Source organism: Acinonyx jubatus, chromosome A2, assembly GCF_027475565.1.
Source record: "Acinonyx jubatus isolate Ajub_Pintada_27869175 chromosome A2, VMU_Ajub_asm_v1.0, whole genome shotgun sequence".
Lineage (NCBI taxonomy): Eukaryota > Metazoa > Chordata > Mammalia > Carnivora > Felidae > Acinonyx > Acinonyx jubatus.
In genome coordinates, this window is record NC_069383.1 from 161,200,287 (window position 1) to 161,219,213 (window position 18,927).

General features: G+C 49.8%; 1 protein-coding gene across 3 annotated transcripts in view; it reads right to left on the reverse strand.

Moving 5' to 3' along the window:
• Nucleotides 1–9,588: 9,588 nt before the first annotated feature.
• Nucleotides 9,589–18,927, reverse strand: part of LOC106975481 (long-chain-fatty-acid--CoA ligase ACSBG2-like) — a 47,655-nt gene continuing 38,316 nt past the window's right edge. For 2 of the 3 annotated variants that reach the window (XM_053220028.1, XM_015072816.3), the window contains exons 9-15: nucleotides 16,662–16,843; nucleotides 16,269–16,508; nucleotides 13,936–14,156; nucleotides 11,745–11,884; nucleotides 11,345–11,591; nucleotides 9,978–10,086; nucleotides 9,589–9,738 (exon numbers count right to left, since the gene is read on the reverse strand). In XM_053220028.1, coding sequence (XP_053076003.1) covers nucleotides 10,013–10,086; nucleotides 11,345–11,591; nucleotides 11,745–11,884; nucleotides 13,936–14,156; nucleotides 16,269–16,508; nucleotides 16,662–16,843 — 1,104 coding nt within the window. In that variant the 3' untranslated portion in view covers nucleotides 9,589–9,738; nucleotides 9,978–10,012. The remainder of the gene's footprint in view (nucleotides 9,739–9,977; nucleotides 10,087–11,344; nucleotides 11,592–11,744; nucleotides 11,885–13,935; nucleotides 14,157–16,268; nucleotides 16,509–16,661; nucleotides 16,844–18,927) is intronic. The other variant, XM_027049217.2, reaches the window with a different exon arrangement.

Genomic DNA, 18,927 nt, shown 5'->3' on the forward strand with positions numbered 1-18,927 from the left:
AGAAAAGGGAGGACGTTTCTGGCACCTGCTACAACGTGGATGAACCTTGAAGACATTATGCTCAGTGAGATAAGTGAGACACAAAAGGACAAATACTGTAGGATTCTAGTCCTGTGAGGTACTTAAGTCAGATTCATAGAGACAGAAAGGTTGCTGGGGGTGGCTGCTGAAGTTCCAAATCTTGATTGATTTGGAGGTGAGTCACGTGAGGGGGAGAGCCAAGGGGGTTTCTGGCTGAAGCCACATGGTTCTGGGGCCAGCAGTGGGAGCCCCCACTTCCTGCTTTGGCCAGCAGTCTCCCGAATCAGCAGCTTCTTGGGCACGAACAGTGTTCCTGATCACAGCGGGGGCAGTGTGATTCCACCGTCAGCTGCTGTAGAGGTGATGGGGCCTTCTCGACGGGGGGCCTAGGGGTCGTTCCTGCACATCTTCCTCCAGCCTTATGAGCGATTCCCACCCCCCAGCTTTTTTGAGCTGTAATTTACAAACCATAAAATCCACCCATAAATCCACCCAGTGCAACGATTTTTAATAAAGCCATGCAATTGTGAAGCCATCACCATATTCTAATTTTTGGCCGCTTCCATCACCCTGAAAGGACCTCATCCCAGCCTCGGGCAACTGCTGATCTGCTCTCTGTCTCCATAGCTTTGCCTTTATTAGAAATGTCCTATAAGCAGAGTAATGCATCGTGTGGTCTCTTGCGTCCGGCCTTTTCCACGTAGCGTAAGTTCATCTGCATGTGTTGGTTGTTCGAGCATTTTTATGGTTGAGTGGCATTCCATTATTTGGATGTACTATGTTTTGTGTAGTGACTCATTGGTTGACGGACATTCGGATTTTCTCCCAGCGTTTGGTGCTTATGCATAATGCCGCTGTGAACATTGGTATACAAATTTTTGCGTCCTCTCTCCTTGGCATCGTATATACGTGGGAGCTGAATTGCTGGGTCACATAGTAACTCTTTGTTTAACATTGGAGGAAACTTCTAAACTTGCTTTCCAAAGTTGCGGTGCCATTTTGCATTCCCACCAGCAGAAACGGGTTCCGGTTCTGCACATGGTTGCCAACAGTTGGCATTGGGTGGGTGGGCATAAAGTGCTGTGACGTTGTACTTCCCACTTGCACGTCCTTGATGATTAATGACATTGGGCATCTTTTGACATGTTTAGTGGCCACCTGTCCATCTTTACAGAAATGTTCCATCAAATCCGTAAATTGAGTCATTTGCTTTTTTATTGTTGAGTTGTAAGTGTTCTTTACATATTCTGGCGACAAGTCCTTAAACCAATACATGATTCTTTTTAAAAAAAAATTTTTTTTTTGAGAGAGAGAGCAGGGGAGGGGCAGAAAGAGAGAGAGGGAGAGAGAATCCTAAGCAGGCTTCGTGCCCAATGTGGAGCCTGACATGGGGCTTGATCTCATGACTGTGAGATCATGACCTGAGCCGAAATCAAGAGTCGGACACTTTACTGACAGAACCACCCAGACACCCCTAGCAGATACATGATTCTTAAATACATTTGTCTTTTTACCTGCAGAGTTGACGTTTATTTGCCAGTATCTTTTGAAGGACAAGAGTTTTTGATTTCGGTGAGGTCCATTTTTTGTCATTTCTTTTAATTTGTGGTTTGTGCTTTGGTGTCATATCTAAGAAATCATATCTCAGAAACCTAATCCAAGGGCACATTTATCCCCCCTAATGTTTTGTAGTTTTGGCTTTTCCATTTAGGTGTGCGATACATTTTGATTTCGTTTTTGTGTGTAGTGTGAGGTGATGGTCTAAGTTCTCCGAAGTGTTTTGTTTGTTTTTGGCGTATTCCATCATTATTTGTTGAAAAGACTGCCCTTTTCCCATTGAGTCACCTTGGCACCTCTATTAAGGATTAGTTGACCATAAGTGTGAGCTTGCATTTCAGGACTGTCTGTCTTATTGATGTCATAGCACAGTTTCGGTCAGTAGCTTTGTGGTAAGCTGTTAAGACAAAAGTCCTGTATCTTTGTTCTTTTATGAAAGACAAGGATCCGGTGGATGGAGGGACAGGACAAGGAAGTCATCGTGGGGGACATAAGGATTACACAGACTCTGAGCCTGCAGGCTATTTGTGACAGCATGGGAGGGCTTAAGAAAATGACGGGTTCTGAGTTCAAATTCGTATCTCAAAGCAGTTTTCAGAGAATTGGTGCTGTGGATGCTTTTGGTGATTTCTTACCTCTTCTAGCTTCAGGTTGCTGAATTACAGCGTGGCATGAATTCTCACCAGATCTTTGTGTGAAAGTCAGGGCATTTGCTGAGTTAGAGGGACCCTGAGAATGGAAATATTTGGAATGGTGTCATTTGGGAAGAAGACTGTATGATTTTGAGTGCCCGCCCTGAACTTTAGAATCCCACTCAGGCGCCCTTGCCAGGAAGGAAGAAACAAAAGGCAGCCCCTTCCCGCCATCTAGAGAGGCAGTAACCTTGCAATAGAAGCCAGTTTTCACGCTAGCTCCCTCCTTGCCTCCACACCGAAAAGGGAGTGAAGTCTCAAAATTGCTTCAGGAGGCCACTTAACTTACAATGCCAAGCCTTGGGATGAAACATCGCAAACGACCTATAAGATTTGGGTAATTTAGAAACGGGCAGGCAATCTGGGTCCTACATGTGGGGTCGGATTCCGAGGGTGCTACACCGGGAAAGGAGAAATGAGTTTATCCAGATAGGTGTGCGGACTAGAGGTGTTAGCTTTATTAGACTGGCTCGAGCAGCTGGGGGTTGTTCTGGTTGTAAGTGGGGTTGGTGAACTGGAAGCTGAACTCGGTGCCGGCCTTAGTGACTACAGATGAGATGCCAGAAGGAGAGAGACAGAGCACAGGCGGGGGAGGGGCAGAGAGAGAGGGAGACACAGAATCCGAAGCAGGCTCCGGGCTCCGAGCCATCAGCCCAGAGCCCGACGCGGGGCTCGAACCCACGAACCGTGAGATCATGACCTGAGCCGAAGTCGGACGCTTGACTGACTGAGCCACCCAGACGGGCCCTAGCATATTTTTTTTAAGTGGGAGAAAAATCAAGTTCATGTCTTCTAACATGCCCTTTAAATAACTTATTTTGAGGCCATAGTAAGTTACGGGAAAGTTTCCAAAACACTCCGCAAAGAACTCTCCATCCTCTGTGCAGATGCATTTCCTCCGTCACCCACTGCCCGCCCCCCGCCCCCACCAGATTGTCCGTTAGTCTTTTTCCGAGTAACCTGAAGGCGTTTCGCACAACTATTCCGAGTGTGTATATTCTCCAGACAAGGACGCTGTCCCACACGAGCAGCACACAAGCCTCCACATCGGCACATCACCATCTCCGCCTGACCATCCATTCCTCACATCCCGTTCTTATTTTCTTAAGTGATCCGGTATGGCCCCCCTTTCTGGTCCAGGGTCATGTGCCCTTAGCTGTCATGTCTCCTCAGACTCCTTCAGTCTCCTTCACCCCCTCTCTGTCTCTCATCCCTGGCCCGGCTTGAAGAACACGGGCCTTACCTTCTATAGAGTGAGCCCCATCTCGGGTTCGCCTGCTGCTTCCTCTTGACCAGACTGGGGCCATGCCTCTGGCACATAAAGGAGCCACAGAGGGGCCCCATGTAACTGGCCTGTGTGGTTCACTTCCTCACAGCAGTTTGGGACCTGCAGCTCAAAAGCCCTCTGGAGCCACACCCCAATTTTTTTCTTTAACTTGGAACAGACGATTTTCTGGGTCCCAGGGGTACGTTAAATTATATTGATCATTATACACCATCAGAAGGGAAAGACGGTAGCAAACTCAATTTCCTACACAGCCAGTTGTTTAAAATACACCTTGGGGGCGCCTGGGAGGCTCAGCTGGTGAAGCATCTGACTCTTGGTATCAGCTCAGGTCATGATCTCACGGTTGGTGAGTTTGCGCCCCGTGTCAGGCTCTGCTCTGACTGTGTAGAGCCTGCTTGGGATTCTCTCTGTCTCCCTCTCTGTCTCTGCCCCTCCCCTGCTCATTCTCATTCTCTCTCTCTCTCTCTCTCTCTCTCTCTCTCTCAAAATAAATAAACATTAAAAAAATAAAAATATACCTTAAATAAGCATATTTTTAGCCATTTAGAGCCTGCTTGCTTTGTATATCCCTTGAAACTTTATGCAACATGTGCCATATAAAAGATAAACTCCAGAGCTATAAGAGACCCCAGGCCACTGTGCCCTTTGGAGCCGTCGGACCCCAAAACTCCCTGCCCAGCTGCTGAGCAATATCACCCAGACAGATAAGCCCTCTTTCTCCTGGGGTGTGAGGGTGGCCCCTTGCCCTCCTCTGGTCCTGGGCAGTTCTCGCCTCTGGAAACTCTCATGCTGTGAGGGACTTTCCCTGCACTGGAACCAAAGTGTTGCCCACATAAAGCTATTGTCACCTTGTGGTCATGCTCAGACCCGGTCCCTCCAACTCGCAACAGCTTTCTTGGAAGGAATGGGACAGAAAGCGTGCTATGTTCCTTTTAGCGCGGTCATCAGGAGGTGACATAAACCCTGACCACCTGGTCAAGTTGGTGTCTGTCAGGCTCCCCCACCTTAAATTTATCTTTCCTCCTTCTGTAATTGATCGGAATTTTGTGGGGAGGTATTATGAGATTATACCATCTTCCCCATCATCAAACCTCCAGCCACTGACCTTGGTACCCGGTGATGACCCCTGTTAGTCCATCCACCTGCATACTGACTGCCAGACGGAGATTTTCCAATCCCACTATTCCTTGTGTGTTATTGGGGACTTTGTGTTACAATGGTTATAACCAGTTATTCTGTGGGGTATACTCTGTTACTGTCATTATTTGTTTTGATACTCAAATTGCCCCTGACGTGGCCAGCGGAAAGTCCTTCAGCCTGGTTCCTCTGGCCCTCAGCCAGGCCCCACCTTTTGTGTTTTGTTTCATTTTGTTTTAGCACTTTACTTTCTGACACAAGAAGTTCCAGGCTCTTTCTTGGCCCTGGAGTCAGACATTTCCCCAAACATCCCTGGTTCCTTTTAGCACTAGATGGGATTTAGAAGCCAAGATCTGGGCATTCAGTGTGCTAACTGCTGCTGGGCCCTTGGAGCAGACAGAGATAGAAAACACGTATATATGTATGTATGTATGTGCATGTATGTACACAAAACTACGTGAGAGTGTACTTACAGACCTAGTAGATATATATAACACACGTCTACAGTTCTGTATCCGTGTGTATGTATTATAAAAATATGAGTTGTACATAACCTCCAATTCAAATATAATACCTCCTCATTCTAGCCTTTTCCTAAGTTTCTTCTCTGGCAACGAGAAACTTGGCTTCCACTTTTTAGAAATCTATTTACTTATTTGTTCAGTGTATCCAGCCTCCTGACTACACTGTTCCTCTCCTCAGCCTGCCATGTCTGTGTTCCCTTCGGTTCCACACCCTTGGCCTCTAAGCCTGCCCACCCTGCCCCCTCCTCACATTCTCAACCACCATGCTAACTGTCCCCTGCCCGGAACAGAAAATGTCTCTCTTACATATTTTTATATGTAAATATGAATTCTCCCACCTCTATCACACACACATATCTTTTTTCTATAGTGACATATATATTTATAGGTAGTCGATTCTTGTTATTTGTGGTAGTTATGTTTATACAGGTGCTGTGAATACTGAATTAGCAAATATTGAACCATTGCTCTTGGGAGAAATACAGAGTCAGGTTCCTGGCAGCCTCTGTCACAACATTTTTGTGAACTGATCGCTACCTGACCTTGTTTATTTGTGTTTTCTGTTCAGGGACACCTTAGTTAATACACATTATTGATCCATTTGCATTGAACTCATGGCCAACAGCGCTAGAATTCATGTGTGAATGAAGTTTATCTGACACCTGTATTTTCTCTCCCTGGGCTCATCATAGCCTTCTTGCACTCAGGAACACTAGACAGAGTTTCAGCACTAGACTTGGGGGCCACTTTCAACAGTGAAATCACCCAACAAACATGCAAAAACACGGTGCTAAACAGACCCCTAGAAGGACGTGCATTTACATTGTGAGCGCAAGCAAGAAGGCAAGGCAGTGCTGCGTTTGACCTCAGCTGAGAATGTGAATGTTGGGCACTTCAGACTTTTGACTGCTCTGCGCATGTCCACAGATGACCACAAAAGTACAGGGAGCATTGACTTGGGGGTTACAGGTAAGTTTTAGTGAGTGCCAAACTTGCAAATACAGAGTCTTCAAAAGAGGAAGATTGACTACACTTACATATTAAAAAAACAGACCTACCAGATGGGTAAGGAAGCCCACCAAAAATGACTTTACCCTTATATGCATTATTATCATTATTATTGCAAGGAGAATGTCTTCATACATTTCTGATCTATTTATACTTCTACACAGATATATAGATATAGATATATATTTAATGTTTATTCATTTTTGAGAGACAGAGCATGAGCGGGGAAGGGGCAGAGAGAGAGGGAGACGCAGAATCCAAAGCAGGTTCCAGGCTCCGAGTTGTCAGCACAGAGCCCGACATGGGGCTCGAACTCACGAACCGTGAGATTATGACCCGGGCCCAAGTTGGACGCTTAACCAACTGAGCCACCCAGCCGCCCCTTTACTTTTATATTTTAAAAAGAAAGGGGGCCCTGGGACACATGTGGGTATCTAGAACCTTAAAAGACTGGAAATTTTCTTCCTCCTGTCCTAATAGGCTGTCCTCCTTTGGCCTGGGAGGTGCCTCCCCCACTGGTCTTTCAGGGACCAACATTGTGGATTTATTGTGTCAGCTTTGATCTGCCTGTATATGGACTTGTGGATGAAAGAAGAATGAACTTTTTTTTTTAAGTTTTTATGTATGTATTTTGAGAGAAAGTGTGTATGTGAGAGGGGCAGAGAGAGAGGGAGAGAGAGGATACCAAGCAGACCCCACGCCATCAGCGCAGAGCCCGATGTGGGGCTCGAACTCATGAACCGTGAGCTTATGACCAGAGCTGAAACCGAGTCAGAGGTTTAACTGACTGAGCCTCCCAGGTGCCCCTGAACTTCTCTCTTCTTTAAGTTTCTGTTATTTTGGACCTTAGGATAACAGCGAGACTCATCCCCAGAGATGGCATTCATCAAGAATCAGCTGTTAACCGAGACTTGTGGGTGCTTCGATGATACAGTTTACCTGTTTCGAGGGCTTTCGGGTGTCAGATGCTGCATTCCGTTTGCGTTCTCTGTGTACCTTCACCTGTGATGGTGTGAGTCTTCCACAGCCACGCTGTGAATGGCGGGGTGGCGGGGGGGAGGATTACAGAGCCCCATCCCCTCCAGACTCAGAAGATTGAACTCACATAGCTAGTCAGAATTTGAACTCAGAACTGATTTCAGAGTCTGAACTTCTCAACAAAGGACAAAATGTTTGAATCTGGCCCCAAATCGGGACGTGGGATGCTGAAGTGCTTTATTATCGGAACTTATTGGAAGAGTTTCCAGGTTGCTTCTAGGAAGATGAGTTGGCTTGGGGACCCACTTCCTCAGACGTGCGAAGGCTTTCCTCCCATCCGAGTACTAACCAGGCCTGACCCTGCGCAGCTTCTGAGATCAGATGAGATCAAGCGTGTTCAGGGTGGTATGGCCATAGACTTGTGAAGGTTTTTCTTTCTGATGCCTCAGCCCTCTGGGGAGAAAAAACTCGAATCTCGAATTGGAACCCACAAGATGAGAAGTTCTTTTTGTTTTTTATTTTTTTAAATGTTTATTTATTTTGGGGAGACAGAGAGACAGAGTGGGGGAGGGGCAGAGAGAGAGGGAGACACAGGATCCGAAGCAGGCTCCAGGCTCCGAGCTGTCAGCACAGAGCCTGACGTGGGGCTCAAACCCATGAAGCACAGGATCACGACCTGGGCTGACATCGAACACTCAACCAACTGAGCCACGCAGGTGCCCCGAGAGGTTCTTTATAGGCTTCCCCATAAGTTTCCCTGGGATCATGCCTTGAAGGTTCACAGGAATTCAGAGATCTATGATGATCCAATATATTCCTTCAAAAGGCATGGCAGGTCCCTGAGGGGGCATCTTTTCAACAGACTGACCCATGGGGAATCTGGGCTTCTTAAAAATAGGAGAAAAAGCCCCTACCCAGAGGGATCTTCCTGTTGGAAGCTGGAGGGAGAGGAAGGATAAGTTATTACCTGGAGAGACTTGAAATCTGTGTGCTCATTCTCTGAGATCCCACAGTTACCATAGGATGAAAATATTCCTGAATGAATGTATTAGTTTATAAGTTAGAAAAACAATTGAATCCCTCTCCAGTAAACTTTAGAGCAGTGCTGTCCATGAGAAATATCATGTAAGCCACCTATGCAATTAAAAATCTTCAGAGCACCCTGGTGGCTCAGTCGGTTAAGCATCCGACTTCAGCTCAGGTCATGATCTCATGCTTCGTGAGTTCGAGCCCCACGTCGGGCTTGTCTCTCTCTTTCTCTCTCTCTCTCTCTCTCTCTCTCTCTCTCTCTCTCTCTGCCCCTCCCCCACTCATGCTCTGTGTCTTGAAAATAAACATTAAAAATTTTTTTTTTAATTTTTTTTCTGGTAGCCACATGTAAAAATGTAATAGGTGAAATTAACTGAAGTAATACATTTTTGTCACCCAGTATGTCTAAAATAGTATCATTTCAACATGTAATCAATATTTTAAAATATTAATGAGGTATTTTGTATTCTCTATTTCATACCCAGCTGTCAAATCCAGTCTATGTTTGGACTTATGGCACATCTCAATTTGAATGGCTGCCATCTTGGTCAGCACAGGTGTAAAGGGTCCATCTCCCACCCCCATGTCAGTGTCAGGTGGTCTTTTGCCCAACTGCAAGGTGTAATTGGAAGTCTTGCAAAAGATGTGGAATGATACACATGATTTGTTTAACTGCTGGGCTCCCCCACGAGACTTTGGCAAATGAAGGTGTGGAAGAGTGAAGCCAGTCAACAATGAAGAAGAGGTATGATGGGCCGAATTATGCCTGCCTCCCCCCATCCCCCGCCCCGTCCTGATTCATCTGTGAAAGCCCTAACCCCCAGGACCTCAGAATGTGACTGTATTTGAGGATAGAGTCTTTACAGAGGTGATCAAGCTAAAATGAGGTCACTAGGGTGGGCCCGATCCAGGATGACCAGTGTCCTTGTGAAAAAGGGAAATGTGGACACAGAGACGAGCCTCAGAACAAGCCAACCCAGCCGGTACCTTGCAGGGTACTTGGTTGCAGAAGCCCCGGCAGGCTGCTACAGGTGAGTTGGCTGGGGGCATCAGCAGGCGATGATTTGAACATGAAAAGTTTACCAGTGGCTTTTAGGACAACTGAGAATTTGTTGTGCCGTCCGTCTGCTCTTGCATCTAGCTGGGCTCCCACAAACCTATCAGGGACCCTTGGTGTTATGGGAGCTCCTGTGGATGAGACTTGGGGAGAGGACAGGGGTTGGTAGGTGGGAGTTTTTCAAGACCCCATCCCTTACCATCTGCGATGGGCCAGCATGCATCATTACTTGGGCTCCTGGCAAGTAGCACTCTCCCCCCACGAACGTTCCTAACAAAAGGCCTCCTCCACATGAGCTACGAAACATTTGAGCATTTTAACAGCAAAACCTGGTCCTGGATGGGAAGATTGCTCCGCTCCTTCTCTGAGACGAGTAGAAAAGGCAGGAGGAACAGCTAACAGCCTTGGCAGCCAGCCAAGAAGGAGTGTGCACGGCTCGCCATGACCCTGGTAGAGAAAGCATGAGTTGAGGCCAGAGCCAGGGCCCCTGGGAGCCTTGCGTGTGTGTGTGTGTGTGTGTGTGTGTGTGTGTGTGTGTGTGCGCGCGCGCGCGCACACACACACACACACACACACACACACACACACACACGGCCTCTGCAGCCCCGCCCACAGCCCCGCCTGCCACACAGGGGAGACCACCTCCGTTGGCCCAGCCCAGCCCAGCCCAGCCAAGCCAGTCTCACCGTTGGGACAGCTGAGAGCTGCTCCGCCAGAGAGGTCAGTAGTAGAAGCTTTCAATTAGCCTTTTGTATTTCTGGGCCACAAAATGTCTCCTAACCTTTGTCGTCGGACCTATCGAGAAAGGAGAAACCAGTTCCAATGTGGGGATGAAATAAAAGGCCACATGTCCTGGGGGCGGGGAGCAGGGTCCCCGTGTTGGGGGCTGGCTCTCCCATCGACTTCCTGGGTGTGTTCCCTCCACCTTCAGTGTGGGGAGTGATGAACTCTCCCTCGCCTTGGGCTGCAGTGAGGACTCTGTGGGCTGGCAGGTGCACAGCACGCTGAGCTCTGTGCCTAATGTGGACGGCGAACCCAGCAAAGGGGGTGCACCGCCCCCTCATCTTCCAGGTGAGGAAACCGTCTCAGGGCCAGTAGCTCTGAGGTGGCCCAGCATGTGCCCGGCAGGGGCAAGGCATGAATTCGGGAGTGGTCTGATCCACGGCCCAGGCTGCTCGTAGGCTCTGGGTCACTGTGGGGTTCAGGCTTCCCCAGCCGTGTCCTGAGCAGCCCCATGAGGGCTGCATTTTCAACTCGTAGTTGAAAGGACCAAGGCTTGGAGGGACAAGTGCCCCCTCAAGGGACAGGATTTGAACCCAAGTTGTTGGAGGCTGTGTGTTTGCCGTCACTCTAACTCTTTGCTGTCCATGCCATCAGACTACAGCTGAGTGCTGAGAGCAAGCCCCAGAAAGGACATTGGTAGGAGGCAAGACCTCCGCCCATCCTGGAGGGGGTGGGGTGCAGGGGGCAGACAGACCAAAATCAGCCAATACATGGGGTAACTCCAGATGATGATGTGTTCCAGGGACAAGATGGCGGCAGTGTAGGAGGCGTGCCCTATGAAGGGTGTCAGTGAGTCACATTAGCTAGGATGGCCAGAGGAGGCCTCTCTGAGGAAGTGTGCGGTAAGGTGAGACCTGTAGGTGAGACCTGGACAATGAGAAGGAGCCAAAGAATTGAGGGGGAAGGGCATTCTAGGCAGTGGGCACAGCAGGTGCAAAGGCCCTGAGGCAAAATTTGCCTGGGGAGTTGTGGGAACAGCAGGGAGGCCTGTGCAGCTGGGGTAGGGTAAGTGAAAAGGGAGAGGTCAATAGAAGGGTCATGCAGAGTCATAATGAGTTTGGCTTTTATTCCTAGAGTGAGACATGCTGCCCTGGGTAGAAGGGACCTTGTGTGGGGGGCAGGGGGGGAGGATCTGGGACACCAGTGAGCTGGAGGTGGACCCCCTGACCCCCAGAAAAGGACACATCTCCTTAGAGCCCGTGTAGTCCTGGACACTAGCCAGGGACCAGCCTCCAAGTGCCAAAGACCACCTGCTCTCCAGACTGCTCACCCAGCTCTCCACTGGGGACAGAAAAGTCCTTCTCCAGGATGGCCCACTTCTGGATCCTCTGTGCATTGGAGATGGCTTCCTCATTCACGGCATCTATGCCCTCCTGGATGGCCTTGTAGACCAGGGGGTCCTGCAGCTCCAAAATCTCAGAGACGGTGGACACGTGGCTTCCCAGTTGCCGGCAGAAGTTGATGGCCTCCGAGCTTAGCTCGTCCAGTGGCTCTCCAGTTATCCCGTCCATCTTACACTGCCCCAGGAGACCCTCATCACCACACCCAGTGACCGCACACGCTTCCTGGCCACCCCTGCAGACCAGGAAGCGGGTCTTGGACCCACAGGGGCGCACCCTCCGGACCCTGGGGCAGAGCCCCCCCCCCCCAGGACAGCAAACCCACGTTACCTTCAGTGTCAGCAGGATGCTTAGAAAGTTTGCCTTCTCTCCCACTAACATGGCATGACTGATTATGGGAATCTTCTCTTTAACCATGTTCTCAATGGGAATAGGGGCCACGTTCTCACCGCCGGCTGTGATGAGGATTTCTGGAACAAAGCATGGCTCGGTGAGGTTTCAACAGAGACCGTACAAAAGCTCCGCCCCCTCGAGGATCAGAGGGGACGGATGCTGGCACAGATGACCACCCTCTTAGAAAACCCCAGAAGCAGAGGAGGACCTCTGCCCAGGGCCGGGACTCCCACCATGCCCTTCTCTAGCCCACAGACCCAGCGTCACTCTGCTCCTGTTCCCTCGCCTCCTTGAAATTCCCAGCAAATGTCCGAGTCCTGTGCACAGAACACTTGGACAGCGCTGTATTAATCCATCGCCAGTTTCTTGGTCCTCTGTACCCTGATCCAAGCCCTCCAATGTGTCTTGCTTGGAAGCCAGTGACATGCTTCTGGCTGTGCCCCGTGTCTCTGTCTCCTGGTTTTTCTACCACTTGGCAACCCCCAAAAACCTGAGTCCTTAGGTGGCATCCCTAACTTGGGCAGACCTTAAGAGAACTTGTCACTTTTCCTCTCAGCCACTCACATTCTCCAGGAGCTCCTCCTCCCGCCCCGGCTATGTTCCTTACTTGCTCTTTCGTCCAAGGATGCCGGCTGCCTCCTGTCCCACCCACCCAAGATCTGTCTTATCTTTCAGCTGTCCGTACCGAGGTTGTTGCGGCAGTAGTAATAATATGATTGTGTGACGGACACCTGTGCTGGTGTTTGCCTGTGACTCGTCTTCCGGGTAACCAGCCCTGCTGTTTCTGTAGGGGACTCTTCTCCATCGTGCACGCTTGTGGTTTGGGCCAGGACTGCTAGGAAGAGCACGTGGCCAGGTCTGACCAGTCGGCGTATTCCATTCTCTAACAGCGATTCATTTCGAAATGGGATCCAGTGAGAGTCAGACCTAAGACTTTTGCTGTCCCTTAGGGTTAGGGTGAGCCTTGACTGTTGGCGGCCATCTTGTCACCAAATGGGAAGAGCCTCTTCCAGAAGGACCCCAACACCAAGGACAGCTCAGTAAGGGAAGGATAATGCCAATTCCTTGTGATGTTGTTTCGGCACCTGGATCCAGCCAGGCCTGAAGTGAGACCTTTTTGGACTTTTCCATTTTTGTGCCAATAGTTTCTCTTTGTCACTCAAACGTATATAAGAAGGGTTTTCTGTTGCTTATCATGGAAATGATGCTAACATAGACCGCTTAGTAAATAGTTAACTGCCTGTGTCAGGCTCACTGTCAAATGCTCTCTCAACATCAGAGGTTGGCAAACTATAGACTGTGAGTCCAGTCCAACCTTCCATGTTTTTGTCTGACCACGAGCTAAAAATGGTTTTTATTTATTTTAATTTTGTTTTATTTATTTTATTTTGTTTTATTTTACTTTATTTATTTTATTTTATTTTTTTAATTTAATTTAATTTTTATTTTATTTTATTTTTTATTTATTTTATTTTATTTTATTGATTTTATTTTATTTATTTTTTGAGAGGGAGCATGCAGAAGCGCACACAAGTGGGGGAGAAGCACGGGGGAGGGTGGGTGGGAATTTTAAGCAGGGCTCAATCCCACGACCCTGGGGATCATGACCTGAAACCAAGAGTCAGATACTCGACCGACTGAGCCACCCAGGTGCCCCTGGTTTTCTATACTTTTAACCTGTTGCAAGGAAACTCAAAGTATAATATTTGTGACGCGTGAGGATTATATGACACGGCCACGTCTGTTTGTCTACATGTTGCCCATGGCTGCCTTCGTACCCCAGTGGCCGAGTTGAGCAGCTCTGACACAGCTCTCCGTCCCTCAGATCCAAAGACTATTTGCTCTCAGGCCCTTATCAGGAAGAGCTGGCTTATCCCTGCTCTACAGCAGTTTCTGTTCATCCTCACTGAATTGTTACAATTATGTCGATCTCAGAGCTAGCATGGGTGTCTCCCCCGGGACCCTTCTTTCCGGGGCCAAATGCTGGGCGCCAGGGCAGAGCTGAAATCTGCAGAGGGGTTGTCACTGCACCTCTGTGGGGGCCCTCCCCCGGGTAAGGGAGCCTTTGCTGGTGAGGGTTCAGGGTCGGCCTGCCTACAGGAAGGCCCTGTGGGGCCAGCCCCAGTACCTTTGATGCGGCCGGTGATGTAGAGGAAGCCCTGGTTGTCTGTGTAGCCCAGGTCCCCGGTGTGTAACCAGCCTTCGTCGTCAATGATCTCCATGGTCCTATCTTCCATATCCAGATAGCCCATGAAGACGTGCCGGCCCCAGATGCAGATCTCCCCTATGCTGTCCTTGTTCTTCTGGTACAGCATGTTCTTACATCCATCCATGACTTTGCCACAGCTGCTGGGGAACGGGAGGGGGGAAATCAGGGCACAGAGAGACCGGGTCACCCACCCAGGTCAGCCCGGGTCTGCAGCCCAGGCTCCAAACGCCGCTCAGCTGACCCACGCGGGATCTGCTGTCTCACCCTCTCCGGGACCTGGTGGGCGTAGAGACTTCCGAGGAGAAGAAATACAAGTGGATTTCAAATATACGCAAAGATTTTTTTTTTCAACCTCACTCATCACAAAAGGAATGTAAATGAAAAGTTGTGTTGAGATACCTTTTTTTTTTTTAGCCCAATCATATGGTACGTATACAAAGCGCTTGCTTCAGCGTCGTTTGTGGTGATGAAAGATGGAGAAAAAGCCGTAAGAATCCCAGCAACAAAAGGCCCCGTTGAGTAAATGAGGGTACGTGCCCCCAGCGGGATACCACGCGACTGCTGAAGACGGGGCAGCTGTGTGCTCAGATAGGGGAACGTTCTCTACCGGGTAAGAATCTCTCACCTGCCAGATCCATCGGGTTGCTGAGCGTGGGTGGTGAGTCAAGACTGGGTGTTTGTATGACAAACCCAGACAGTGAAGGACACCGGGTTATCTGACTTCATTTGGTTCCCAAGCTCCAGAGAGCAACTAACAGTTGAGAGAAGACGAGTTTTGGGTTCATTGTCACGTGGAAAGTGCTTTGGTTTGGGATAGAAGTAGATACGTCCCGTCACTGCTTATGCAGAGGTTAATTCAAAGGAAATGCTGTGGTGGTTTTGCCCTCGGGAGGGCGTTAGGGGCTGAATCGTGCCCGTCACTCCCCCTACAGGTTGCGGCACAAGCCCCCAGCATCTCACAACGTGACCGTGTTTGGAAGTAGGGTCACTGCCAGTGTAATTAGTTACATTAAGACGAGGTCCTACTGGAGTAGGGTGGCCCCCAGTCTAGCCGGCCTGGTGTCTTTCTAGAAAGGGGAGGTTTCTCCTTCAGACACGCATGTGGGGGGAACCATGTGAAGATTAAGGCGGGGATCGGGTGATGTGTCTGTGAGCCCTGGAACGCCAGAGGTGGCCAGCAAGCCCCAAGCCCCACCCCAGACGCCAGGGGAGGGCCTGGGGCAGATTCTCCGTCACCCTCAGAATGAGCCAGCCTGCCCACACCTTGACCTTGGACGTCTGTTCTCTGGAGTTGGAGTTGTAAGAAAACATTTCCCTTGCTTGAGTCTGTGGGACTTAGTTATGGTGGCCGTGGCAAACTCACATCGCAGACTGGAGATTTGGGGTGGGCGGGAGGGAGCTTTTCACCGCGTCATTTTATGCCTTCTGAGTTTGGGGACGAGGGCCTGTATTCCTCATTTATTTAAAGATGGAGGCCGGGACTTGCACCTTTCCTCTGGTCCCTTCTCTTTAGGGAAGGGCTGCCCTTTGGTTTTGGAGAAACTGCAGTGGGCATGTGGGTTACACCAAAAATAGGCCTCAGATGGGACTTCGGAGTGGGGATGGGGACGTTGAGGTGCAGAGCTCCCCCACAGGGTAAAAGTAAAAGGCAGGGATGGTTTCGCCATATTAGGAAGATTGAGCTTACTTTCTGCCAAGTTCAGAGGCGGTTGGAACCTGGCCAAGCGTGAAAGGCAAGCTGGACTTGTGATATGACGGCAGCGAGGGGTCAGAGAGAGATGGTGGGAGCTCCTGTGACTGTCAGACCCAAAGAGAACTCGTCTTTGGTGTTCCTCCTGTTTCAGTGTCCTTGGGTCTACTCCTGCAGCCTCGGACCAGCTGAGCTTGGGAGGAAGCCATGGGGGCCCATGGACGTGTTTGGGGGGGAGCATGGCAGAGATGAAGGGTCCTGAGGTCTCAGGAGGTGAACCTGAGGTGGGTGAGTGAGCCTGGGAGGGCTGTCTGCAGGCAGAACTCACAAATTACAGTGGGGGAGACCCTGGAACATTCTAAGAGTCCTTGTCTGTGGGCTCTCTGGCACATGGGGGCTTCCTTGGTCATGAGGATGTAGGGCTTGGAGGCTGGAGAACAGGGGCCATTCTGGACACTCAGGCCAGGGTTCATCTTAGCTCAGTGGCTTGCCTACCCTCCCACCTTTAACCCCTGACCCCCATGTTGCTGGAGGGCTGGGGGTCTGCCCAGGAGGCCAGTACCTTTGAATCCTGTAGCTCTCCCGGCTGGATGCGGTGTGGGGCCCTGAGCTCTCACTCATACCGTACATCTCGCCTATGGGTATGTCCAGGCTTAGGAAGAACTCAGCGGTCTGTTGGTTGAGGGGTGCAGCTCCGCTGATGAAAGAGTGGCAGCGATCAAGGCCAAGGGCGCTCTTGACTTTGCTGAACACGAGGGCCTTCGACACGCGGTAGCTTATGGGAGTATCATGTGTCCTGTGACTAAGAATGCCAAGGACAAAAAAAAAGAATGCCAAGAACGGGTCAACAGTCATGGACAACCAAATGGGAGTGGGTGGGGAGCCAGCTGGAGAAGGCTGAGCCCCTTCACCCCCTGCCCTCTCCCGGCCTGGCCCCACTGGACCCTGCACCTACCCCAACATCCCTTTTGTATGGATCTTGAAGCCAATAACTCTTCCCCATGAAAACACCTTCTTCCTCAGGCTTGAGAATTTGGCGCCAGTTTCCTTTATTCTCTCCTGCATCTTCTCCCAGATTCGGGGCACCCCCAGGAAGGCAGTAGGCTTTACCTCCTGCAGAGTATTGATCAAGGTGCCCTGCAAGAGACCGAGCTGATCTAGCCGCACCTGCTCCTCGAGTGGAGCCCACATGTCCATCTGTCCCCAGCCATCCAGCCCAGCCCAGGAGTACTTTCTCTTTGCGGATTGGCCCAGGGTGAGCGCCCCACCCAAGGGAGCCAACCCATTGGCTGGCCGGTAGCCAATCAGATTTCGCACGCTCTCTAGGGCTTTGGTGGAGCCCACAGACTGGTAAAAACAAACCAACCAACCCACACCTGACCCAAGCTTGGAGTAGAATTTTGCACAACTGTTAATAAGGACGTAAGATTCTTTCCCGATTAGATTTATGGGTTCAGTGCAATCCCTGTCAAAATCCAGGCAGGTTTTTCCACACAGATAGATAAGCCAGCCTTAAAAATTTACATGGAAATGCAGAGGACCTAGAACGACCAAAGCAGTTTGGGAAGAGAAGAACAGAATTGGAAGAAATACTGTTTGACTTTGCAATGTATTCTAAAACAGGGCGATTGCCCTGGTTTGCTCAGAACTGAAGGAGTTCGTGGAACGTGGGACTTTCCGTCATAAAACTGGGGATGTCCCAGGCAAACCAGGGCAAGGTGGTCGTCCTGCCAGAAAGCCAGAAAACTCCGGTCAGTGCAGTTCTGGCATAAGGACGGACGTCCAGTTCGACGGGGCAGAGTACATTTATGAGCAGTCCAGTGGAAGAAAGGCTATTCATATCCTGGCAAATAAAAGAGCCCAGCTTAGTGTCTTCTCATCAAACGCAAAAGTGAACTCAACACGGAGCACAGACCTGAGTGTAAGAGCTAAGATGCAGAGGCTTTGTGGGACACACGACAGAAACCTGTGTGGCCCCGGGGCAGACGGGTCTCTTGCATAGGGCACTACAGTCATGAAACAAAAGAGAAACGACCTCATCAGAGTTAAAAATGAGAAGACACGATACTGGCCACAGGTTCTTGTAAACCAGCATTTGGTTAGAACCCAACCATAAGAAGATACGCAACCAAATTTTAAATTTCTTTTTAAGTTGTGTTTACTTATTTTGAGAGATAGAGCGAGCATGAGCAGGGGAGGGGCAGAGAGGGAGAGAGAGAATCCCAAGCAGGCTCAGTTACGTCACTGCGGAGCCTGACATGGGGCTCGAACCCACGAACCGTGAGATCGTGACCAGGCGCCCCAACCAAATTTTTTAATGAGCAAAAGAGGGGCGCCTGGGTGGCTCAGTCGGCAAAGCGTCCGACTCTTGGTTTTGGCTCAGATCACGATCTCCCGGTTTGTGAGTTCAAGCCCCGTGTCGGGCTCTGCACTGACATTGTGGAGCCTGCTTGGAATTCTCTCTCTCTCTCTCTCTCTCTCTCTGTCCCCCCTCTCAAAAATGAATAAATAAAAAAAAATTTTAATGAGCAAAAGATTCGCACAGACTTGTTCTCCCAAAGAAGGTATACAGCTGGTACCAAGCACATGAGGCGGCACTCCCCCCCCCCCCCACACACACACCGTTAGTCATCAGGAAAATGCACACGCCGCCTTCCTGCCACTGAGACAGCAGCGGTAGGGACAGCGGTACCATGGCCGCTCTGGGGGGAGTATGAAATGAGGCGGCCACTTTGGAAACAGTCTGACAGTTTCGTAATATGTTAAGATACTTTATCACCCGTTGGGTTGGTGGTTTGGAAACTGTTGGCAGTATTAGGAGTTGATAAGGATGCGGAGGGAAGGGAACGTCTCGGATCTTGGAGCTGCGTGTGGGTACAATGAAGCAGTCAGCCAGAAAAGAAAGTGTTTGTCATCGAGTGGCTACAACATCTCAGACACGAGCACGGGGGATGTGGGAGAGGGGCCAAGGAGATACCGAAGCGGAAAACAAAATGATGAGAGGAGTCTGCCATGAGAACAACAGGAGAACAAATCTTCTAGAAGGAGTCACAAAGGCCAGAGGACTTAGCCTGCTCGATGCCTCTGGGCAGAGTCATGGTCCCCTGAAAATGTCACACCCAAACCCCAGAACCTGTGAATATGTTCTCTTTCACAGCAAAAGGGACTTTGTAGATGTGGTAAAGAACCTTGAGATAGATCTGGTTTTTTGGAGCTTTTTG